We start from the raw sequence: 26,138 nt of genomic DNA, 5'->3' as shown, positions 1-26,138 counted from the left end.
AGAAGCTGAGGGAGCACGCGCCCGGTGCTGGGGTCAGGGCGCTGATATTGTCGCCGACGAGGGATTTGGCCATTCAGACCTTGAAGTTCACTAAAGAGCTCGGCAGATACACTGGTTTGCTCTTTTATTATTATTATTATTATTTGTTGATTATCTATTTTTGCATCAGGTATCACTGGAAATATCAGATTTTGATGACAATATGCTAAGCATGTGTTAGTCTTTTTCATCTGAAAGAGAACGCTGGATAGTGAAAAAACTGATTTTTGAATTAGGAACATATAGAATTTGGTGGCGATATGAACAAAGAAATATTTGAATTCACCAAGGAGCTTGGCGAATTCACTGGTCGCAGCTCAGTTCTGGTTAGTTTTTTTCAATATAATAAATCTTACAAACACTGTGATCTTTTAATGAAGCTGGATGGTGTTTATTCCCAACTTTTTTTTTCCTCCAACCTAGTTTTGTTAGGCCTACCCCTTAGGCCATGTTTAGTATATATTGAGGTGCAATCTTTTTCATGAAAATGAAAAAATTTCAGAATTTTGGAATTTAATGTTTGAATACTAAAAAAGTAGATGGATTTAGGCCCTTACAACTGAGTTGCACTTCACGCCGCGAGACCTCTCAACACATGCCCACAACACCTTCTGGGCATGTGACCTGTTGGACAGCATATGTACAAGGAGTCAAGGATTGATCTTAATCCATGCACATATACTTAAGCCCTCAAACAAACTGGATCTTTCTATAGACAATGAAACTGCATCAAATTGCAGGAAATCGCAGTATAACATCAAGAATTGCAGAACTGAAGTTTCTTAACATGCTAAAACAGAGTCCAAGAAACAACATATTAGCAACAGGAAAACGATGTCACAGACGATGTACCTGGTCTCTTGAAAGTGGAACAACATCCCGAGATGTTTATTATCAAATCTACTTTATAACTAGAATTGTGTAGCATGAGATTCCACATCCTTGGGAACTAGTACACTGTTTAGGGCATCGTTTGCCTATTGCTGCCATATTGTTTCTTGGACTCTGTCTTACCATGTTTAGAGGCATCACTTTCGCACTATTTGTTCTTGTGCTCTGATTTTTTGCCATCTGTTGTGCTTTGATTGTGTAAACAAACTAACAAAGATCTAGTTTGATGTATTTACATGGATAGAGCTAGGTCCTTATACTATTGACTTGGTCACGTGCTTGACAGATAGGGGTGGCAAAAAATATCCTTATCCAGGAATATGTGCGTATTCGTATTCGATAGGATACAAGTACGCTTACTAAAATCTATAACCAATAGGATATGGTTACGAATATGGTTATGTTGTGAAATATTCGGATGATCGGATCCGTATCTAGAATATTCGAATACATGTTGATCATATGGTTGCAGTTGTTTTAATTCTTAGATTAACGAATTTGAGACTAATTTTGATGATCAAAAGATATAATGTTAGTTCAGATATATAATGAACTCTCTTCTATCATACAAACTATTTATATTTTTCGATATTATTTGGTCTTTTCGTATCCGTTTTGTGTCGCATACATATCTGCATATATGTATCCACATGTATATCTATATCCGTTTTTTGTTTTAGCAGATATGGGTATGAGTTTTTCTTATCGAGACATATCTGTATCCGTATATGTGATTGGTAAGCGAATACGGATATGGTAAGTATCATATCCGAGAGAGAGAACAGTGTTGAAATATAGAGCAACCGGGAACCCTAACGACTGATTGTTTTTTTAAAGCGGGTTTAAGGAATTAACGGGTTTCATACCCGAAACCCTACTCAAGTAAGGGATCTCAGCTTTGTGTTGTGGGGCGCACGCTTCAGTACGCCCCAGCTAAATCGCAAGGCGCTTGCGAGGCGCATGCCAGGCGTGCGCCTTGTGAGAGTGCAGCGCCCGCCTCTAGTGTGTGGCGCTATTGTCCCAGCCCGCAGCACATCGTGCCTGGGGCGTGCTCGAGGCGATCACCTCGATAACACTGCTTTATTGTACCTGACAAAACCACGATCCATTCTCTCTCGTTTTTCCTCAATAAGAGCAATCTCTACTTGATATTTTGATGACAAAATGCTAGTACTGTATCAAATATGCTATTATTAAGATGAATATGGTATAAATAATAATTAGTTGTATTATCTCATGATTTTTCATGATTTCACATGGAAGAGAAGGCTACATCGGGTTTCATAGACAAAAAAGTGTTTTTTCTTAATCGGGAACCTGTGACATAAAACTTTGATGATGTAAAAGAAGTAATAACTAACATACCTAAGAATAGTTTCTTGAAGTTCAACAAGGACCTCGGCAGATTCACTGCTTAGCCTTCAGTTTATGTTTTATTTGTTCACCGAAAGGTGATAATCATATTTTGATGAGAATACACTAATCATGTCTTAAATATGCAACCACTAAGATGAATATGGTATAAATCATAATTTTTTTGATAACTTTGTGTATTTTTTCCATGTCCTCTCACATTAAAAAAAGTATAATTGGATATTTGTATAGCTTAAATAACTGATTTTTTTAAATTAGTATCATACGACAGAATTTTGATTTCGTAACTCAAGGTTTAAAGCATCAAGTATGAGAAGGCAAAACAGAATGGAGATCTCTGAAAAATTTATGTTTTGATGGGAATATGCTAATAATTTACCAGATATGCAGTCACTAAGATGAATGTGCGATAAATCTTTATTTGTTGTATTATCTGTTGTCTTTTCATGTTTAAAAAAAAGCTAAATTGTGCATCCATATAGCCAAAGAAAGTGTTTTTTTTCCTTCTTGGAATTGGGAATGCATGACATAGAATGACATAGAGTTTGGTGGCATAATTGAAGGCATAAAAACAATCATTTCAAAGGAGGATGTAAAAATGCATTTCCTTATTTCTGTTGTTGGATTATTGTAGTATTTTGATAATTCATTTATTTATGTAGACCTTTGCACTAGCCTTTTGGTTGGTGGAGATAGCATGGAAGCCCAATTTGAAGAGTTGGCACATAATCCTGACATAATTATTGCCACCCCTGGTCGGCTGATGCATCATCTCGCTGAAGTTGATGGAATGTCTCTCCGCACCGTGGAGTATGTTGTGTTTGATGAAGCTGATAGTCTCTTTGGCATGGGGTTTGCTGAGCAATTACACAAGATCCTTCTGCAGCTAAGTGAAACTCGACAGACTTTACTCTTTAGTGCCACCTTGCCTAAAGCCCTCGCTGAATTCGCTAAGGCCGGTCTTCGTGATCCAGAGCTCGTGTATCTTGATGAGGGAATTAGCCCTGATCTTTCGCTAGCATTCTTATCTGTGCGCCCTGAAGAGAAAATTGCTGCGTTGCTGTATTTAGTGAGGGAGCGGATTGGTTTGGACCAACAGACGCTGATCTTTGTTGCTACAAAGAGTCGTGTTGAGTTCCTTAATGTTCTTTTTAGAGAAGAAAATATTGAGTCTTCTGTTTCATATGGTGAGATGGATCCAGATGCACGAAAAATCAATGTCTTAAGGTTTAGAGCTAGGAAGACTATGCTGCTTATTGCGACGGAGATTGTTGGGAGGGGTATTGATATTCCCTTGCTTGATAATGTTGTAAATTTTGATTTCCCTTCAAAACCTAAATTGTTCATCCATAGAGTGGGTCGAGTTGCTCGAGCGGGTCGGACTGGTACAGCCTATTCGTTTGTCACACCAGAGGATATGCCTTATCTATTAGACCTCCATCTCTTTCTCTCGAAGCCTCTTCGACCTGCTCCAACAGAGGAAGAGGTCCTTCAGGACATGGAAGAAGTATATTCAAGAATCGATCAGGCACTTGCAAAAGGAGAAACAGTATATGGACGGTTTCCTCAGACTGTTATAGATCTTGTTTCTGATAGAGTTCAAGATATAATTGATGCATGCACTGAATTGATAACATTGCAAAAGTCATGTACAAATGCGTTTCGCTTATATACACAGACTAAAGCTACACCTTCAAGGGAGTCCATAAGAAGAACAAAGGATTTGCCTCGTGAAGGAATGCATCCAATGTTTAGAAGCTTACTGGGATCCAATGAGTTGACAGCACTTGCATTTTCTGAACGTTTGAAAGCATTTAGGTTTGTGCTAATTAAGTTATTCATGAACCCGCTATTCATTTCATCTTTACTTTTGAATATGTTGTAGGCCTCCTATTCTTATTGTCTATTCTTGGGGTATACTTTTGAATTGCTTATTTTGCATTTTATGTGGATAATCATCATTCCCAAGTTAAAGACTAACTGTTCTTTTATGGTTAAATGTTGCAGACCAAAGCAGACCATTCTAGAGGCTGAAGGGGAAGCTGCTAGATCAAAGCATTCACAAGTAATAGAGCATATGACTTGTCTGTCATTTGATTTTCTGCATATAATATGTGTTAATTTATTCGGTTTTATTCATTATGTGCTTCTACATTTGTTTCTACTTCTTAAGGTTTAATTACTGCAGCAAATTACCTTGATAATTTTCTTTTTTGGTCTCGTCAGTTATTTTGTTATTGTTGTTACTTTTAAGTATAAGGGTATTCAGTACTGATTTCCTGAAGTTTAGAATTCTGATTCCAAAATGCAGACAATTAAATCCTGAACTCAGAGTTTGAAGTACTAAAAATCAAGTTTTCTCCAATTGTTGCAACTTTTAATGACTGGTTATTTATTGCTTTTTTACAGCTTTGCCTTTAGTAAAAAGTATACTTTATTTGTTATAGGGTCCAAATCATTGGCTTGATGTGATGAGGAAAAAAAGAGCAATTCATGAGGAGGTGATCAATATGGTGGAGCAGAAGCGATCTACAGATGAACAAAAGGTACACTTCTGGGTCTGGTTTGAAATTGTCAATTTTGAATTAGTTGTTTTGATGCATTCTATGAAGGGAATGTGCATTCATATGTTCAGTAATACCAATATGCTGTTGGTAATCCTTTGATTCTTTTAACTATTTTTATGAGCTAATCTGATAAATGTTCCAAATGCTTTGAATTTTTTGATGTAGCACTTTGATAAGAATATCCCATGCGAATGTTATGTTGAAGTATAATCTCATCCAAATCTTTATCTCATCGAAATGGAGTTGGCTACGTACAATTCTAGATCTTATAAGTGGCTAATTTTCTTAGTTATCTTATTTTTAAGATTAGAAAGTAAATCTAGACACTTAGGCTGAAGAAACACTTAAAATATTGAATCTAAAGAACAACAGCAGATACACGAGCAAAAACATAGTAGGGACTGTGATATTGTGTTCCTCTTTTGACAACAAAAAACAGAATAATCCCTTTCCCCTGCTGAAAAAAGAAAGAGCGTAAGTGTATAAAATTGTTAGCTTCAATCGATTCAATGTTCTTGGTGTTACAAAAGTCTTCCGTATTGACAATGTCACCCTCTCTTGTGGGGTAATTATAGTTTTTCCTTGTTTGTTATTTACATGTTTTATTAGAAAATCAACTCATCAGTTTTCTGAAGTGACCAACATTATTTGACTGTATTCCACAAACATATTCGGTGGTCCTTCACTCTATATTGGAGGTAGTGGACATTAATCACCTAATGGACAAATTTTCAAAACCAACCTCTTTCAAAATTTATTTCCAAAAAACGACCTATTTTGCACGGTTTCTGAATTTTTTTTACGATACTTCACGGGAGTTCAACTCCCGTGAAGTTTAGCATATTTTTAAACTTCACGGGAGTTTAACTCCCGTGAAGATTAAATTCTTCAAAAATCTTTACGGCAGTTCAACTCCCGTGAAGATTTATTCAGAGAACAGACTTCATGGGAGTTGAACTCCCGTGAAGTCTGTTAGAGTATTAAGATCTCTACGGGAGTTCAACTCCCGTGGAGTTACAGGCTAAATTTCCCAGAGAATCGCTCTGTGGGAAATTTAGACTGCAACTTCACGGGAGTTGAACTCCCGTGAAGCTGCAGGTTTTACAAAACATGCACAGGCTGCTGTGCTGTGCATGTTTTGTATACATCTACCTGTTTAACTCATATATATAACTATTTGCCTGTTAACAACAATTACTACAATATATATATGATTCAACCATGAATTAAACACGCACGAATCAAACAATACTCAAAAAGAGTACATATATGAACAATAATTGATCCACAAAAGTATAGTATTTGAAAATTCATAAAAGTTACAAATTTTAACAAAATAAGTTCAAATACAACCCAATATAGCTCCTCTCCTTCCTCTCCCTCTCTTCCCCTCCCCTTCGCTCTCTCCTGCCCCCTGCAGTTCTGTTGATGAGCCTCGACTATCTGAGTATCCGACTGTGTATGAGGCTGAGAAGTGCCGGCTCCATCAACATGCGAAGTGCCGGCTCCATCGGCATGGGAAGCGTCGACGTCATCGTCACGTGGTCGTCGGCGCCGAGTGTACGCCTGCCCAAATGATCGAGACCTATACTCACGGCCTGCGAACTCGTCGACGTGAGTCTTATGAAACACCTGCGCTATGCACCTGCGCTATGGTATTCTTGATCCTGCTGAAGACCCTTAACACCACCTGATCCTGAATCTCAGGCACGTGCGCATCAATATCAGCCTCAATGCTATCAAAAGCACCAACATGTGAGGTAAATAATTTATTAAGTACCAACTCAATAAAAAATGTTATAATTTAGCTTAGAAACTTAAGTAATCTCTCTCGTTCATCCCACTAGGGATGTAACTGTCTGTCGGTGGACGTGACATGTGTCCAGCTGATGGCTGTAGGTCACGCGTGATCCATCTACGTATGATATCCCAATACCAACGTATATACGCGGTATAGTCAACAACTGTGGGCCTCGTATCCTGGATGAAATCCCACCTGTGAGCCCACCTGTCTATGTAGACTGCACGGACTACGATCTAGTCGGTACGGTGCGAAGTAGGTCGCCGCCGACGATCGATTTGCTCGACAGGATCTGGCACATGCTGAGAGAGCGTAAACTGCTGTAGCACACGATCAGGGACATGCATCTCCACGATCTCCCAACAAATCAATGGAACTCTGGCTCTCCACAAGTCGGGAGTGTCTCGGCAGATCGGTGCAAGAGAATGCATATCGAGCTCCGGCGGTGTATAGGGTCTCCACTGGAACTGAAATAAAACAAAACATTTATCAGTATCAACAACAAAACTATAATATTCATAACGACTTGAGATTTATATTTACCTGTTCGTGTTGGAGGTCATCAAGCTCATTTCGATAAAACTCGCGATGGCGCGCCACTGATTGGTACTTAGCGTACCACACGTTATACCTATATGCAGAATAGAGAATATATAAGTACAAATTCAGTACGAATAAAATTTATATGTACAATTATACCTATATGCCAAAGGAAACTGCTCCTATAGGTCACGGTGCACAAGTGAAGTAGGTCGTCCAATATGAATGCGCTCCCATGATCAAATCTGTATTAATGTGCAGCATCCCTTGAATTCTTTATTCTGCATCAGGGATACTCTACCCAGTTCTCGATACAAGTATGCCAACACCGTACTACCCCACGATAGTGCGTCGCATACGTCAAAATCCTCCAGCAATGGCAACCATCGTGCATGTACAACAGTCTTGCTCGCATCAGGAAAAAGCACACACCCTATCATGTGCAATATGTACGCACGAGCATGAAACTGAAGCGTCTCCATACTGGCATCCTCAGGAAAAAGCATGCACCCTATCATGTTATCAATCCATTCTTCTCCTTGAAGTTTATCGGGCGACGGATCCTCTAAGACAACATACTCATTATTAGCATAACACCCGTCAATGTGGTGGTTGTCCCATTCATCACGATCTATCAAGATCATGCTATTAATTTGTAAGCCCTCTTCATCATCATTCTCAGATTCAACACATGCATCATCTTCTTGAACTCCCGTGTTAGTATCGAAAGCATTCGAAGTGCCCACAAATGAAGGACCGCTCATATATTATGATTGTGTCCAACCTTCATCTTGTTGAGGAGATAAAAAGCCAACGGAATCAACATCAGAGTCCTCCAACATGCGGGAGTACATTTCGTCATAATTCAACGATTTGTCCAAATTCCTTTGATGTTTTTCAATGAACAATTCGATCGAACGCTTCTCGTCATGTAAGACTCCAATGAGATCCATATCGTAGTCACTTGATATTTGAATGCCGCTTGTCCTGTTCCCCACAACAGGATAATTGTAAATAACATTGAGGTGATACTCACGTGAGTTGGTTAATGTAAGTTTGTGTAATTCATTAACCAACTCATCAAAAGTACACGATTTTATTATAAACAACGGTCTCGTCGCATCTCCTTCATAAACAGACATATTATTTTCGAGGTTGTTAATCTTCCCATCGTAAGAACAAAGAATTACGATTTGATCGTTCATCGTTACCTCTGAAGAGTAAAAAATTCAAAAACAATATTACACGAAAAGACTTTAAAAATTGATTGTTACTTACCATTAAATCCTATATCAATTTTAGGGAACCATAATTTTACCCAAATTCATATACCGATGTCATACATATGTAGTAACACTAATTTTTTCATTTTTGATAATTTCACCTCCAAATCCACAAAATTATTTATTTTTCTTCACAAAATTCATAAATTATTCACAATTAAATTCTAAAATCTAATTGATGTCATACATATGTAGTAACACTAATTTTTACATTTTTTATAATTTCACCTCCAAATCCACACAATTATTTAATTTTTCTTCACAAAATTCATAAATTATTCATAATGAAATTCTAAAATCTAATTGATGTCATACATATGTAGTAACACTATTTTTTTACAGTATTTATAATTTCCCCTCTAAATCGACAAAATTATTTAAGTTTTCTTCACAAAATTCATAAATAATTCACAATGAAATTCTAAAATCTAATTTTTTACATGTAATCACCATGAAATAGTGAGAAAATACAAGAAATTAAGAGAATTAATTTTTTTGGAGGATTTTACCTTCAATTTGTCGAACTCCGATGACAATGACGGGATCGGGACTATCGGTGACGACGGTTGGAAAATAGGTACGGTTTCAACGGTCGGAAATGGGGGGAGGCGGTCGGAAATGGGGACGACGGTTGGAAATGGCCTGGGGTGGCGGCGGTTGGGACGAGGGAGAGAGGGTTAGGGTTTGGGGCGACGCCGTGAGAAGTAAGATCGGGGCTCTTCACAAGTACGCCCGCGCTTATATAGGGGATGTCGAAATTCTACGGGAGTTCGACTACCGTGGAGTTACATGCTTTAATTTCCCAGAGAAGGATTCTCTGGGAAATTTGGCTTGTAACTCCACGGGAGTTGAACTCCCGTGGAGTTTTTAATACTCTAACAGACTTCACGAGAGGTCAACTCCCGTGAAGTCTATTCTCTAAATAAATCTTCACAGGAGTTGAACTCCCGGGAAGATTTTTGAAGAATTTAATCTTCACGGGAGTTCAACTCCCGTGAAGTATAAAAATATGCTAAACTTTACGGGAGTTGAACTCCCGTGAAGTCTCATAAAAAAAATTTCAGAAACCGATTTGGTTTCAGCGACAAGGCTGAAACCACGTCGGTTTTTAAAAATAACTTCGAAACGGGTCGTTTTTTGCAAATAAAAACCCAAATATAACTGTTTTGGAAATTTGTCCATCACCTAATATGTAAACGTTATTTGCTAATCATGATACTTGATTATAAGACCATAGACTGGTGTTTAAATCCCTGTCTAAAAGGACATAGTGACTATTTTCCAATCTTAAATGTTTACACCCTTCCCAAAGAGTTATTTTTGACTTTAGAAGAAATAATATTTCTAATAAAAGTAAGGAATTTCTTCTGTTTAGACCCATTAGAGAGATTGATCTGTGTTATCTCAACTATCTTTAGAGTGTGAGGAGGTAGAGGCAGAAGATTTGGAACCTCTAGTTCATTTTTTTCTATACATAATCTTTTATTTTCATCGAACATTATCAAGACACATAAAAACATACCGAGTTTACTCAGTTCAGTGATGATGAGAGAAAGCCTGTACAACTGTTTTAAAGGATATGTCAGTAAACTTGAAAAAGGATAGCTAAAAGAAGCATCAACAGCTAACAAGGTAACATGCAGCATGCAAAGCTGAAATTAAGTCTAACCAAGAAAATACGCATTGACCAGTAAGGATGAGCAAAAAGGCATGATTGTGTTAATGTATTTAGGAAATGTATTTTTCGTCATAATTCACAGTGCATGGAGGAAGAAGTGCCTTTGGGATTTTGCTAAATAATTCTAGGAGAATTGCGATTTATGAAATTCCCTGTCAAATTACTTGCTAAAGAAACTTCTAGTGAAGATCTTCCTACTCTTCTAATCTTTCCTAGCAATATAATGCTATACCTCCTAGATGTCCCATGGGCCATGAAAAATGTTATGACACATGCTTTCCATTCTTCCTAGAAGTCTTACCCAAGGTTGTTGATAGCGGATCGCGTCGCGTCGCGGCGAGGTACCGCTTAAGCTATTTCGGGTTATTGCGACAAAATAACGGCAAATAGCGCATGGTCAAATAGCGGTCAAATATAAATATATTTAAATATTCTAAATAATAAAAAAAATCATATAAAAATCTGTTAGTTAACCATCGTAGTTTACCTTTTCTGCTATTAACCATCGTAGTTTACCTTTTCCTCTGTTGCAGATCTAGCCAACAGAGATGGAGATGACGCTGGAAGGAAGCTTGTCGGAGACTCAGAAGTCGTCGCTGGGAGCTGGAGCGGAAGTCGCTGGAGGCGGAAGTCACTGAAGCCCTGCAATCGGCAGAGGGAGGCTGATAGTGATAGAGAGAAGCGGAGATGATGAGAGGCAAAGTCGCTGGAGTGCTGGAGCGCTGAACGGAGGATGATGACAGAGGCGTCAGAAGTCGTTAGAGTGGCTGGAGCGCTGGAGCGGAGATGATGAAGTCGGCTGGAACGGAGATGATGACAGAGGCGGCTAGGTTCAGCAGTGGGAGAGAGGGATTCGTCGTGGCCCGTGGGAGAGGTTTTAATTTTAAGAAGTCGGGTTCAGGTCGGGTTCGGGGCGAAAAAAATCAAATACGTGTGATAGCGGGTTTAGCCGCTTTTATCCGCTTTTAAGCGCTTTTACGCGCTATTCGAATGCATAGCGGTTTTTCCCGCTTAATCCAGCCGCAAAACCCCTACGCGTAGCGCTGAAGGGCCACGATCGCTATTCGTGCCGCTATAGCCCCGCTATTGGCCGCTATTTACAACATTGGTCTTACCTAAGTTTTACCAGGTTTCAGTGCTTGAATGATCCCATATATTTGTATCTAGCCAAATGATGGAGTTACTGATGGTCATCTCAGGTTTCAGTGCTTGAATGATCCCATATATTTGTATCTAGCCAAATGATGGAGTTACTGATGGTCATCTGAATCGACTGCATTAGATTGTATGTCTATATTTGTATCTAGCCAAATGATGGAGTTACTGATGGTCATCTGAATCGACTGCATTAGATTGTATGTCTCTGTTCTAAACCTATCTGATTAAATCTGATATAGCTTTGGTTATGACTTCTGAGTCCATCTCGTGTACCGGGGACAATTTTTATCTACAGAGCAGTTAAAATGGTGCTTTTATTGTTGTTCTTCAACATATTCAGATCTGTGTTTGTTCAGTTCTGTGGCTACTGTAAAATTCCATGAGAGATTCTAGTTCTAGAACGGACAAGTAGGAAAGTACTAAAAGTACATATTCCACAGGAAAATGCTTATAGGAAATAGTATGCGTGGAGTTCTCTCTTTAGTATGCACGTAATTATAGCATCTTTCAGCCTTGATGCTTTTTGGGTAAAGATAGCTCAGTGTAGTACCTTTAAAGTCCTCTTAAACAGTGGTGATTGATTAACATGTTTCTGTTTCAGAATTATCTTCTGGAAGAAGTGGTAAGGCACTTCACTGCTTCTGTGTTCTGTGATTATGTTTGCTGCAAGTGTTAGTTGTATATGGCAATTATGTTTGCTGCAAGTGTTAGTTGTATACGGCAATAATCTGACCTGCTATCTATTTGGTCAAATCGAAGTCCAGGGGAAGGTTGCCTGGGCAGTCGTATGCAATGCAAATGGCCATGCTTATATATGTGCAGGAGCAATATATAGTATATAGAGTTGGAAAAGCACGTGTGTTCATGAAGTTGGTGGCGTCGCATGATCTGTAGCCGGATAGTTGCTGATATTGGTCATCATATCTTAGTCATTATTAGATGATGATTCTTCATAATGGATTTTGAAGTCTGATTGCTTATCCTCTTTTTTGTATAATTTTATTTTCTAGCTGCCTATATATCAGTGTCTACTTTTGTTAGTAGAACTTCATTTGGCTCTTAGATAGTATGAATCCTTACAACTTAATCCATCGATGTCCTTTGTAATTTGCTTTTGTGGAAAAATAACTCGTCATCAATTCTCATGTTGCAGGAAGTGAACCAAAAAAGCACGCCGTCAAATGACTGGGATAACAAAGGTTCTTTTTTGTTATTTTGTAAACTTCTGCATACCTGTCAACAATATTTTATACAGCTTTTGTTCCTTGGCCATATCATACTTAAAACACCATATGATGTATGAACTCTTCACTTCTTTTCTTCTTTACCATGCATCAAACTCCTTGGTACAACCATACAATTCACAGACTTGAATTAATTTCGAGAAATAGTTTCTCTATACAATGAGAAGCTATATGCACTGAGTTTTTGATTTGTCAAGAACCAATATTTTCTCTAGCTGGATGCAATCTATATTGCAGATATAACTTTAGAAGATATAGGAAAGAGGAGGTACAAGATAGAATTATCTTCAAAATATATTTAAAATCTTAAAGAAAACAATTCTGATATGCCTAAGTATGAAACCTACAACAAGAAACTGGAATCGAAGTAGTGAAATAGTTAAAAGGGAAACAATTGATAAATATTCTTGAATTAGGGTTTACTTGGTTCTCTTTAGTTAGGCTTAATCTCTCTTTGGTACCCACCCACAACTTCACCCCTTGTTTTAAATTTGATACCCCAAAGTGTTTTTTGACACTTTGATACCCCAAAGTTTCAATCCCATTTCACTTTGATACCCTCATCCGGATTTATTAATTTTTTCTGTTAAAGTTGTATCAGCCGTGATACTTTTACTGAATTATACCTCTCATGAAAAATATTTCCTCCCTATAAATTTGTGAGAATTGTTTCTTAGCATGATGAGTTCTTATCCTGGTTATATACTTCGTGCAATTATATTATAGAAATGGGGTAGGAGGAATTATTTTAAATCATAGGGGTATAATTGACTTAAAAGCACATGGTATAATTTTAACAGAAAAATGAAACGAATTCTTGACAGGGATATCAAAGTGAAATGGGATAGATAGTTTCGGTATCTGTGTAAACAAAATCGCTTTGGGGTATCAAAGTTAAAAAACGGTAAACTTTGTGCTACCAAAGTGCAAATAAGCCTTTTATTATGCACTTGCATTTTTTGTTGAGGCGATCCATGATGATTGCCTGAGGTACGAGGAAGCATGAGGGAATTCACTAACGTGTTAATACATGATTGTTTGCCATACTGCCATGTGATCAATGTTGCACCAACACACATTGAAGGCCGGACATGGCGGCCGACATTTAAAACCTTGATGCCATGTAATCAATGTTGCACCAACAGTCCAACACACATTTGAAGGCCCCTGTTTCTTTCTCAACATATTCAACAACAACAATAACAACAACAATGTGCATGATACTTGGTGGACGTGCAACAAACATGTTCTCTATTACGAATGCATATTGTGTTTCTAAGTAAGTTTTTGCATGTGCTTGGATGTTATTTTTACATTGTGGTTATGGTGTTTAGTGTTCTTGTTTTATATGATTTGGGATTTTGGATTTTTATGTTTTGATGTTATGAATTTTGAAGTTATATCTTATTTGTAGTCTTGTTCTATACATGCACATCCACGTAAGAGACACAGAGTTGCCTGATGTATCCACATCCTAGTTTTGTTCTCCTCAAGGTTTTGCATATCTTTATATTAGCATATTACTGTGTCTATGTCCCATTTCGGAGGCTATGCAGCATACCATGTGATACACTTGGCATGCCAGGATTATGCCTGAATTAACACAGAAGTGCATGATGATGATTAGCTGGAAGGGAAACAATGTGAATGTGGATCTACCAATTGCAAGCATATTTCTCTTCTTTCTTTTTCTGGACGAAATCTTCCTCTTTTTTCTTCAGTTTTCCTCTTTTTTCCTTGGTCCTCCTCTCCCCAACCTCCCTCCCTCCCTCCCTCCTCATACTGTGCAACTGCATTACCATGACCTCGAAGAAAATCATATGAGCTGGCAGGAAGAACATCAATGTCCTTATGTGCCAAAATGTTGGGAAGTTGACCAGCAGCTCTGAAAATTAAGTGCTACTGACTTGAGATGCATAGGAAAATAATTGGCATATTTAGAAAAAAAGTAGCGTAGTATTAAATGCATACTGGGGATGTTAAATTGTTGGTGACTACGTAGACAACAAGTTTCTAGTTAACGCGGAAGTAATATGACAGGCCATTTATAGCAACTTATCAAATTGAAGATTCCATATGCAGAAGATGAGAACCGGAGATGAGGGAAAAAACATAGACCCGACTGTGAGGTGTTTACTCGGAATTTCTTACTTTAGTGGCATCTGCTACCACTTTAATGGTTTGTTTCACTCAAAACTTTTTTATATCAGGTTTCGGGCCGACATGTTTATTAAGCTCTTTGCAGGATGCACGTTAAATCTAGGGTAAGAAGACTGAAATTAATATATGAGTTGGATTTGTGTAATGTGTGATAGTGGATGCATCATGGAAGCAGATTGATCTTGCTGTGGTGGAAGGCCTTATTAGGATCAGGACACAGGACGTACCTTGAGTTATGCAGGAAACATTCATGAGGAAATACATTAAAGAGCCGAATGGTGCACAAGGGAAAAGTATTCTGGGAGGAAATGTCCTACATATTATGAGAAAAGGGATTCATGAAGACAAGACATTACTCAGGCACGTAACATGGGTATGAGAGTCCACGTGTCTACTAAATATTTTGTAACGTGTGAGAGTCCACGTCTACTAAATATTTTGGTCACTGGATCCTCCACAACATAACACAAGAAATGACTATATATGTTCATAAATTGTGTCTGTATATGCATGAGTTTTTTGCGGTTGTGCATATGCACTGGATTAAACAGTTGGTTGATAATTTGCAGAGTCGATTTAGGCATTTATTTTATACAATCAAGAGTGTTCATGTTAAACCACTGACGTCATTGTGGACTGCTATCATCATGCCTTAATGCCTTAATGCATCATTAAAGTGTCATAAGCTGTGCTAACTTGTACTAATGCCCGAGTATGTGATACATCATGAACCTGAAATTTGGAGGTGTCATGAAAACATTGTTGCAGCCTCCAAAGTATCAGGTTTCTTTGTTGTCATTATTGCACAGCGATGTTAGTGCATTGGTGATATCATGATGGTATGGCTTAATGGGCTACTTAGTCACCAAGTAGCTTCTAGCATTCTAAGGCCAAAATGCATGACTCGTCATTACCTAAGCTTGAATTATTCTGGAAACACTATACAGCCATTGAAATGATTTCCCTAACATTGTTGCTGATATGATTATTCATTTAGCAAGTAATTGTTGTTTTAAATAGGGGAAAAGATGGTTGAAAAGGGGCTGGTAAGACTGCTAGACTACATGAAATTATGCCTTTATCATCAAAATGTCATTCTTGATCAACACTTGCGTGAATTTATGAAGTTGTCTTTGTTGATTTTTTCCTCTTCAGTTCTTTTTGGCTGCTGACGAGTATCAAATTTGGCATGCTTTGTTTTTCAAAGTTAGTCAATCCAGGATCTCGATTGTAGCTAACCAATCAAGCTGTGTTTTGGAGAATTGTGTTATTCTTCTTTCTAATTTTTCATCCAGCATATTCAACAAGTACATAGTCATCATAATGTCTATGTTTGATTTTGACTATGTAGCTGTACTGTCAACTATGTAAAAGTTATTCTTTGATTAATTTACTTGTTGAATTTATTGCAGAAATTTGTGGTCTAAAGAGAAAGATACAGAGTTTTAAGGATGAGGAGTACTATATAAGTTCCATCCCAACAAATCAAGTATGTGGTCTATATTTAGTGGTCAATCTTACTGCAAAAGGCCACACATTGTCACGTTGCACATTTAAAACAAGCATGAGGCATAAGTAGACCGGCCTCATAGATACACTGTTCCATTGATTTTGTTACTTAGATGTTGGTCAACTTTCTTTTTGTTTGGTTGTATTTGAAACGATGACTTCAAGATATCACTAACTGAACTTTCTTGTTGGGATTCTAGCATTTGGAGGCAGGGTTATCAGTTAAGAGCAATGAAGGTTTTGAATCAAACAGGTATCCTGTTACTCCTGTTTAATCTTTCTCTTATTATTATGATTTTATCATCAAACAGGTAAATGTACTGACAATCAGATTCTTCTTTTGTTGAATTGTTATTAAGCAATTTCTTACTATTAGCCAGACAATTGCAAAAGAGAGCAGATTCTGGTGTAGTGTAGTACCAGCAGATCATCATAAAATAATAAAAGAGGAATGACTACGGTGCATATTAGAAGTTATTTATACCTGCATTTCTTGGTAAGAACACAGTTGTTCTAAAATGAATGGATAAGTCAAGAGAATGTAATATGTTGCAATATGTGGTTTGAATGGTTGCTAATGAAGCATATAATATTAAGAAGTTCTGAACCTTCGTGATCGCTGATTTACCAAGTCATAGCTCTTACCTGTTATTATAGTTACAGGTGGACTAGATCCTACTCTAAAAGATATTATATGGTGTTTACTTTGGGCCTGTTTCTGTGTCCTCAGTATTTAATTAGCATAATGATATATTTGGAGGTGTATATCTTTTTAGATTGAGACTTCAGAGTCCTTAAATCTCTGGTAGTAAGGGCATCAAGCCTTTCTGGTGGTTCTCATTCTGTGATCCCGTCATTTTATTTCTCCAGTACAAAGGTTTCTGTTTTGGTTTGTACTTGTTGACAGTCACTCATGGAGGGAACGTATCCGAGGTCTTGAAAGCCCCATGGTTTGAAGATAAAGTTCTAGAAAAATGCTTACTGATTTTAATCCAATTAAACTCTCTCTCTCTCTCTCTCTCTCTCTCTCTCTCTCTCTCGTTATCTCCATTGCTCCGAACTTGCAATTATCTACTCATTAGATGATCCATTATCCTTTTCCATCTTCCATAATTACTTTTCTTTTGATGCCTGTTAATCTATTTGATCCATAACCTTGAAGGTACTCTCGTTTCTGATTACTAACCATTATGGCTTAAACAATTGAAAGTAAAAACTATAAACCTATTTTCATTCATGTGTAAAATGTTGGTTGAAACTACTTTATTGCGCTGACAAATTTTGACTCTATGACTATTGTTATGACCACTCATGTTGATGTATATAACATATTTGATTATATCCTAAGTTCATATAAAGTTTTATTTTTAATTTTCAGATTGGATGCTGCAGTTCTTGACCTCGTTGCTGATGATAGTTCTGGTTTGCAAAAGCAAAAATCGAGGTATCATTGGGATAAGGTATGCTATATTTCAAAAGATATAGAATCATAGATGGTTTATTATATGCCTTACTATAAATTTTTTAATAGGAACTATTAACTTTTTTTTTGACAGAAAGGCAAAAAATACATTAAGCTGAATAATGGGGATCATGTCACAGCTGCAGGAAAGGTATATTTTCAACATCACTATTAATTACATTAAGCTGAATAATGGGGATCATGTCACAGCTGCAGGAAAGGTATATTTTCAACATCACTATTAATATTTCACTATTAATATTTAATATTTATGTCACAGCTGCAGGAAAGGTATATTTTCAACATCACTATTAATATTTCACTATTAATATTTAATATTTAGTGAAGGATGTTTGACTTCATTTAGTAGGACACTATCACTAGTATGGGAAGCAACATTTTCCCTCCATTGTTTTTCTACTTGGGTGTAGATGTACTGTAAAAATGGAGAAATAAATTTCAAATAATAGATTAAACTAGGTTTAGCTCATTTTATAGTGGAAACCAAGGTTGGCAACTTAAGATATGTGGATGGTAGAAATGAAAAAAAAGAGAAAATATAAAGATGCTAAACTGCTTGAGTCAAGAAGCTAGGTTGCGAAAATCATATTGCAACTTGTTCCCTTTTAATTATGGAAACACATCAAACATCTAATTTGAATTAAGATAAAATAATGGTTAGGACTTAGGAGTAATCTGACTTCTGAAATTTGGATTTGGACATTGTTGACACTGAAATCTGATTAGTCTTTGGTACTGAAATGCAAAATGTTTTAGAGATCTGGAAAAAACAACGAGTTGAAACACAATGGGGAATAAATCCTTTTCTTCCAAACAATATCAATATCAATAATCAATTTTCAGTTTTTTATTCGTAAAAACTAAAAAAACTGAAAAACAAGTACATGAATTACCTTGTTTGTAATTTAAACAGAGTGAGGCAATTGAAACTCCTCTCAACTTGAATTTTGGTAAACATAAAATAGTAGAATTCCTAATAATTCCTGAATAAAGATGAAAGAAAAATTGAAAATTCTAATATCATTTCTAGAGATAATTCAAATATTGTCCTAACCCCATGCAAACTCTGACTAATAAACAATTTCTAAGATATTTTTAAACGTATTTTTAGTATTAATTCCAAAAAGGTGTTTTAACTGTATTCTGTTATAATTTGATCTGCATCAGTTAATTCGATTGTTATCAGTTATCATGCATTTGATTGCCACTTATCTTTTCAGCTATGTAGTCATATGTTGACCCAAAGTCACCATGTTGTTCATGGGCTATAAGGAGGCTATAAGGACATGGTCTTGACCTTCAATTCGTATTGCCAATTATCAAATTTTGACTTAGTTTATGTGGATTTTAGTGGCTCCCGTGTCTATCTAGCAAAATGACACTTCAATAATCTGATATATTCTTTGTAAAGTAAATATAATGAGAGCTTCAATGATTAGAATAACTCAAATTTATCCCTCAAAAATAAATTCCATCTAATATACCCTTTTATATATCAACTTGTTTGTTTCTTTTTTATGACCATGATGATAGCTAATATGTACCGTTGTTGATTCTTATGACCGATAGATCAAGACAGAAAGTGGTGCAAAAGTAAAGGCTGGTAAAACAGGCATATACAAGAAGTGGAAGGAACGTTCTCATAGACAGATTTCACTTGACGGGAAGAATGTTTCTGACGAGGGAACTTCTCGTACAGGTGATGTTATCTTCTTTTTCTATGCTTCTGGTCAAGTTCTATTCTGTTATCATACATATATATGAGTATGTCAAGATAAGTAAGTGACTGTGTATACTGTATCAATTGTTTTTTTAGCTGTTTTCCTGTGTTAGGCTCAAAGTATTAAATATCAGATATATCGGAACAATCGGTTGGCCAAAGTTCATATCAGATTGCGAAAATCAGGGATGTATCGGGGATATGTAAAAAATATCGGGCTGTCATATCGGATGATGATCATATATAGCATAACATTGTAATATGTAATCTAAAGATTCTAAACATATCTAGTGTATCCTAAACATAAGAAATTGTATTATAATTCATAAATAATGATATATGTAATATGCTTAGGATGACTAACCGATTGTAGAAGTTTGCTTCTTGATCGCATGATGAAACTTCCCAAGTGCAAAACCTTCAAAATAAGAAAATAATGTTAGTCAAAGACTCAAAATAGAATACCAAACAAGTAAATAATACAAGTAATAAAGAATCAATATTATAATTGAGGTGCAATCACAAATCTCACAAATTAACTTGGGATCTAATATTCAAGATTGTCAATATCCATAAAGAAATAAAGCAGAGCAAGCAACCAATTAAGTTTTAGAAGTTCCACAAGTTGTTCATAATTGTTTATCATTATATCAATCCAAAATAACATAACCAAAATGAAGTAGAAGCAAATATGACTAAAATTAATCTTCTTCGGGATCGATGGCCGAAATATCATCTGTAAACGTGCAAGCCTCCGACGACCCGGATGAGGAAGGTGTTTCCCACTCGTCCTCTTCATCTATGACCGGCTTCTTTGATCTTAAAGATGATATCCCCGACTTTCTCCTGCTTTGGTATGCCTTCGTTCTTGCACTCTTTCTTATCTTTTGATTAGCCCCCTATACTTTCGCGGCTTGCGTCCAAGTTAATTGTTCTCCGGGGAACACTTCATCATCACTTTCTTCACTAACTTGACTTGGAGAGGTCACCCAGTGCGTGACCCTTTCTTCGTCATTGTGGCAAGTAGATGATCTCTATCCTTGGTTAAAATGCTTGTTTTGAAGCTTCACATTGAATTTGACAAAAATTAAGTCATGCAATTTCTTATGACTTAATCTATTTCTCTTCTTTTTGTGAATCTACAAATTACAATATTTATAGTACAAAAAAAAAATTTGAGTCAAATGTGCTCCAAGCCTCCAACACAATTAAAATTTAAAAATGTCATTATTACCATCTCAAATATACTTCAATTCCTCTCACAAGCCGAAGAGCTAGTGGTCAAGCTTAAAATTTTCATCGCTATCATCCTAAGGTCGGGCGTATCATTCCCAAAAAATACCACCATGTAACTAGTCAATTTAAACAATTTAAAATAATTAGCATTTTATAATAAATGTTTATGATGGATAATTTGAATGAAAATGCAAGTATACCGGTATTACCGCACCTTGCTTCGCAGCAACAGAGCTCCCAAATGATCCTTTTTATACTGATAATCAGAGAGTTGAGCTTCAGTCCTATCAAAAGCGGCATTATCCTCCCCATAGAATCTATGCATACATTCAACAACACTTCGTATGAAGGTTCCATCATTTTCAATTGCTGCAAAAGATGGATAGAAGAAGGGATTGAGATAATATCTTGCTTTATGTAGTGGCTCCATAAGCTCATCCTCCCATCTTTTATCAATCATCTATTGTATAGGAAGATACTTCTTCTTTCATTGTTGAGGGCCGTTTTTAACTCTTCCTTGGCCACCAACATCTCTATAAATAAACCCCATAGACGAGGTTTTTTCACTATCCACTCTCCTCAAAAACTTCACCAATAAACACTTGAAGGGAAAAATCAACGTTGTCCCAAAACTTATTGCTTGCAATAATTTCAGCAACCTACAAAAAAGATACGCAAAAAATGCAATGATCTAAAAAAACCTACTAGCCTACTATGATAAGGAACTGACTACTTTATAACTATCAAATTGAAATATTTATACCTTTTTGCTCGGTATCATTGATGATAGACTACAGTTTATCCACTTGTTTGAGATGAATATCTACCATATCTCCTTTTTCTTCTCCCTCATCGACTGTAGAGATAGAAATGCTGTAGCAAATTTCGTCGCCTCGGGTATTAATATTTCCCTATATGTGAACTCTCTTAGCAATTGAAGGGACATGGGTGACTGTAGATGTACACTTATACAGTTCTTCCCATCACAATTGCACTCAGAATATGCATCTGGCTATGTCACTCATCATCAAATTCGGCCTCGTCTTTTCTAAGCTAGTGGTGGCCGCCATGTTATTTGAAGCTCCATCTATCACAATTTGCATCACATTTTTCGGCCCTAACTCAATGATTGTTTTATTCGCAAACTGAAGTATGTAGTCCCCGTCATGTTTATCGGGCGATGTGTCTTGTGAAGTTAAAAAATACCGTCCCTCCATTGGAATGCACGACTATGTTCATTATGCTCCGCCACTTCCGATTGCTCCAAGCATCGATCAATGTAGAGACCCGGTAACCACGCAATTCTTTTTGAAGTTTTTAACCTTCACTTTTGTTTCGTTCACCTCTCTTTGCAAAATAGGCTCTCTTAACTCATATGCCGATGGAGCTTGCACACGTGCTTCAAACTGTTCAATAGCATACATCATTTGTTGGAAGGAGGGAAGTGTTATGGTATTGAAGGTGATGCCGGCTTCATAGAACCATTTCCCTATATACTTGTTCGCATCACATTCTTTCTATGCTTTAAATTTATCATTGGCTATTTCCCCTATGCTAGTAAAGCGGCAGTCTTCTCGGGAGGGCGACACGCAAAAGAGTCTATTGGCTTCTATGTCTTAAATGAAGAGGATGAGCTTCTTTGTGATGGATTCTCATCTTTCTCCTCCCCACATGCCCAGCACTCAATAACATTCAATCTAGCATCCTTTTCATCTTTTCTTTTATCCACCTCATCTAACATTGCACAAATTTTATTCTTCACATCCTCAGGAACCTTGTCACACGGCTTACAATTTCCTCTTTTTCCTGCCAAATGAGCTTTGAACTTGCTTATGCCACCACTAGAAGCTTGCAAGCATAACTTACACTACACCTTCCCAGTGTCGGAACCAACCTTCTCTCCATATTGTCAACAAAGATTTTTACCACCCTTTTTTGAAGGAGCACTAGATCCTTGACCTTCAGATGCATCTTCTTACTATTACCTTAACATTCGACAAACATGAATATTAGTCTTTTAGATAAGCAAACTATACCAATGAGATAACAATACAAACAATCCAATTTGAGGGAGAAAACAACTATAATGTCATAAGTTTCTTAGCCGATTAATACATATTTTAATTTCAATCTTAATCTTAGTTTAAGAACTTCAAATTTGAGTCCATAATTGAATTTTAGTCCACAAATTCAACAAAAAATTCAATCTACAATATCCACAAATTTCAGTCCATTAATGCATATGGCATTCAACAAAATTAAATTAAAAAATCACATTCAACAAACATGTAGATCAAATTAAATTCAGTCAGTCCACAAATTCTTTAAAATGAACTTACGTCCTTGCATTCAATCTCAGTCCAAATATTCAATTAAATACAAACAATAATTTCTCAAAATTAAATAAAATTAGTCCTTGTATTCAACTTACCCTCACCATTAGAGACTTTACCTCTTTCTTCACCTTCTTCTTTCATGAAATTTTGATGAAAAAAACCCGAAAATAGAGAGTTCAGAAAAATTAGGGTTTGGGAAAATTAGGGCTTGGAAAAAAAGAGAGGAGAGAGACTGAAAAGAGAGGAGACATAGAGAGAGATTGAAAAGAAACAGAGGGAGAGAGATATTAGGATTTTGGGGGACCACAAGAGAGCTTTGAGAGAGCTTCGAGAGGCATAGGTGACCATGGGGGGGGGGAAGAGAGATCTTTCACCTAAGGTGAAGCTGTGGAGGAGAGGACGACAAGAGAGAGAGAGAGAGAGAGAGAGAGTCGGGTTCTCAAGAGCGGAGGAAGGAGAGAATGAAGAGATGACGGGATTTGGGCATTTGGACTAGAAATCGGGTGTTTTATTTTTATGTCTTCGTGGGTTCGGATTGGGTTTGGGAACCCATACAGTCCAAAAGACCTTAACTCAAGTAACACCCAAATTGGCATTATTTACACATAATAGATATAGCGGCTGATATATCCGATGTATTGGAAAAAAAAAACCCCAAAAATCAGAAAACGGTATATTTTCATCAATATCGTTGCGGAAGCATGTCAAACCCGATATATCATCCGCAATATTGATATTGCGGATGATATTTAATACATTGGTTAGGCTTAATCTTAGTTTCGTTTCTATATGTTGTAGTCAGTGTCATTTGCAAACTGAACCTGATGTTTTCATGTCTCTACTTCTTGAGCATTATTTTTTAATGAGAAATTTAATATGGCTCTCTCTTCCACTAAGTTAAATCATTATCATATCCCTTAATCGTTCTCAATCAAGTTCTCATAGGCCTACCTCTAGTTCTCCTCCATTATATCCTCCGTTAATTAGCTCATTAGACAGTTTCTAATAAAAATTACTTTAACAAACTTCTATTCCAAACAGGCGGTCACCAAGCAAGAGGAGGAAACAAATGGCAGTTCAAGGGCGGAAAGAATCGTCGTTCAGTGCCAAATGCCAATGTGCCATCCGAGATTAGAGACCCTGAGCAAGTGCGAAGGAAAGAATCGTCGTTCAGTGCCAAATGCCAATGTGCCATCCGAGATTAGAGACCCTGAGCAAGTGCGAAAAGAGAGACAACAAAAGGCTAATCGGAGCCAATGTGCCATCCGAGATTAGAGACCCTGAGCAAGTGCGAAAAGAGAGACAACAAAAGGCTAATCGGATGGCTCGCATGAAGAGCAAACCCACAAAGGGCAAAAAATTTGGGAAAAAGGGAAATTCCCAAAAGGGGAAGGGGAAGAGGAAACAATGAAGAATTCGTTGCATCCCTTGGAAGGTTTGAGCAGCACAAAAAGTTATTAGGTGCATAAAAATCTTCAGGAAGGGATGAGGAAAATTTTGCTCCTCCATACTTTTCGCAAATTGTTTCTTATGTCGAATGTCTGCTGTCTTGTTTTTTTCTTGTTTTATTAATTTTGGTATGTTTTACTACGGAGATATTCGATTATTATTTATGATGTGCATTGTTATCTGATGCTAATTTTTACAGTGGTTTTAGCTAATTTGTTGATTAAGTGTAAGTGTATGTTCTTCCCCCTGTATTCATGAATGGTGATCGTCTCCAGTGAGTTTTTAGATGATATGTAGCTAAGTTTTGTGGCATCTTTATGTTTAACTTTATAATTTTTATGGGTATTGGAAGGCTTTCATTGAAAATCATACAGAGGAAGCAGAGCAAGATGCGTTCCGCTACTAATATTTTCTTTAGCGCTTGAGGTTTTGGTTGGATATATTTTTATTGGATTTGAATCCTCACACAACCTTACAGTGAATGGTTTTGATTCATTTTAAATTTAATCAAATATCACTTGCGGATTTTTCTTTCAAGTCCAATGTTAACAATGCTTTAAATAACTAACAATTAGAAGATAAACTACTGTTTTCCAAACAAAGAGAAGGATCAAACATCTTTTGGTAGTTTATTTCGAACGGATCAAATAAATGCGACAGAGAACACAGCACTTTATTTAGAAAAGGAAACAGTTATGTTGTAATACTTTTAAAGATCTATTGTATAAATTTTCAAGTAAATTGGAGGAATGAATGACATTTTCTCATTGCCCTTGCAATTTCAAGGGTAAAATTGTATTTTTTTCAGGAGTGTTTTATTTTTTTCTTTTTCTTTTCCCTTTTTTTTCTCCAAGCATATTTTAAATTATTAAAAGCCATGATAATAAGATTGCATCCTTATATCCATTATATTTTAGTTTATAAAAGATAGGGGAAAGAGACGAATTATTAAAATAAGTTACTATATGCATATTAAACAAAGCCAAGGTTTTTTTTCAGATGTCTATGCTACAATTTCTATTACTTTATCAGAAAATTTAGGTAAACGGATAATTTTTCTTAGAAAACCATTTGACCCTCAATCCTTTCATGTCCATTGTTAAACGCACATTCTACAAATAAACGAGATGAAATAATAACATGGCATATTAAAATAAAAATAAAAATATGCAATGAGGAGAGAGAGAGAGAGAGAGAGAGAGAGAGAGAGAGAGAGAGAGAGCAGGTCATGTTAGCTTGACTCGGTCATGGATGACCAAATCAACCATGGTTTCTTAGTAGAGAGAATCGCGAAGAACGTGAATTGGGGTTTGTTAAGAGATTTTCTCTCAGAGGCTGTTTGAGGGGGGTGGAGATGATGAGATTTCGACCTATAAATAGAGGAGTAATCTCCTTGAGAAAATACAACGAAAAACAAAAGAATAATCAAGCCCATTACCCATTACCGGAGCTCCCCTCAAAAATATCATCTTTCCTCTTCTTCTTTGTAACAAAACACTGGTATCAGAGACAGTTTCTCTCTCCATTTTTCTAGTTCTTGAAGAAGAAGCACTCTCTGTTGAAGAAGAAGAAAAAGCATTCAGTTGAAGAAGAAAATAAAGAATTCAAGATCCTTTGGTCATAGCCATGTCTCAAAGTTAAAAGCATAGCCTACTCTTAACAGCTAGCCT

The 26,138-nt window shown here is 36.6% G+C and overlaps 1 protein-coding gene across 1 annotated transcript in view; it reads left to right on the top strand.

Annotated features, from left to right (window-relative positions):
- Nucleotides 1–24,783, top strand: part of LOC109835515 (DEAD-box ATP-dependent RNA helicase 29-like) — a gene marked incomplete at its 5' end in the record, with an annotated part of 25,013 nt that extends 230 nt beyond the window's left edge. The window contains 13 exon segments of the mRNA XM_020403486.1: nt 1–114; nt 2,967–4,122; nt 4,312–4,369; nt 4,752–4,850; nt 12,485–12,530; nt 16,148–16,224; nt 16,445–16,497; nt 17,623–17,704; nt 17,801–17,857; nt 19,297–19,426; nt 24,061–24,149; nt 24,220–24,261; nt 24,332–24,783. The exon segment at nt 1–114 is cut by the window's left edge and continues 14 nt beyond it. Of these exon segments, the coding sequence (XP_020259075.1) occupies nt 1–114; nt 2,967–4,122; nt 4,312–4,369; nt 4,752–4,850; nt 12,485–12,530; nt 16,148–16,224; nt 16,445–16,497; nt 17,623–17,704; nt 17,801–17,857; nt 19,297–19,426; nt 24,061–24,149; nt 24,220–24,261; nt 24,332–24,430 (2,102 nt within the window).

The sequence above is a fragment of the Asparagus officinalis genome, chromosome 3 (genome assembly GCF_001876935.1).
Source record: "Asparagus officinalis chromosome 3, Aspof.V1, whole genome shotgun sequence".
Lineage (NCBI taxonomy): Eukaryota > Viridiplantae > Streptophyta > Magnoliopsida > Asparagales > Asparagaceae > Asparagus > Asparagus officinalis.
The sequence above is the reverse complement of the archived record's forward strand: the minus strand, read 5'-3'. Positions and strand labels throughout refer to the sequence as shown.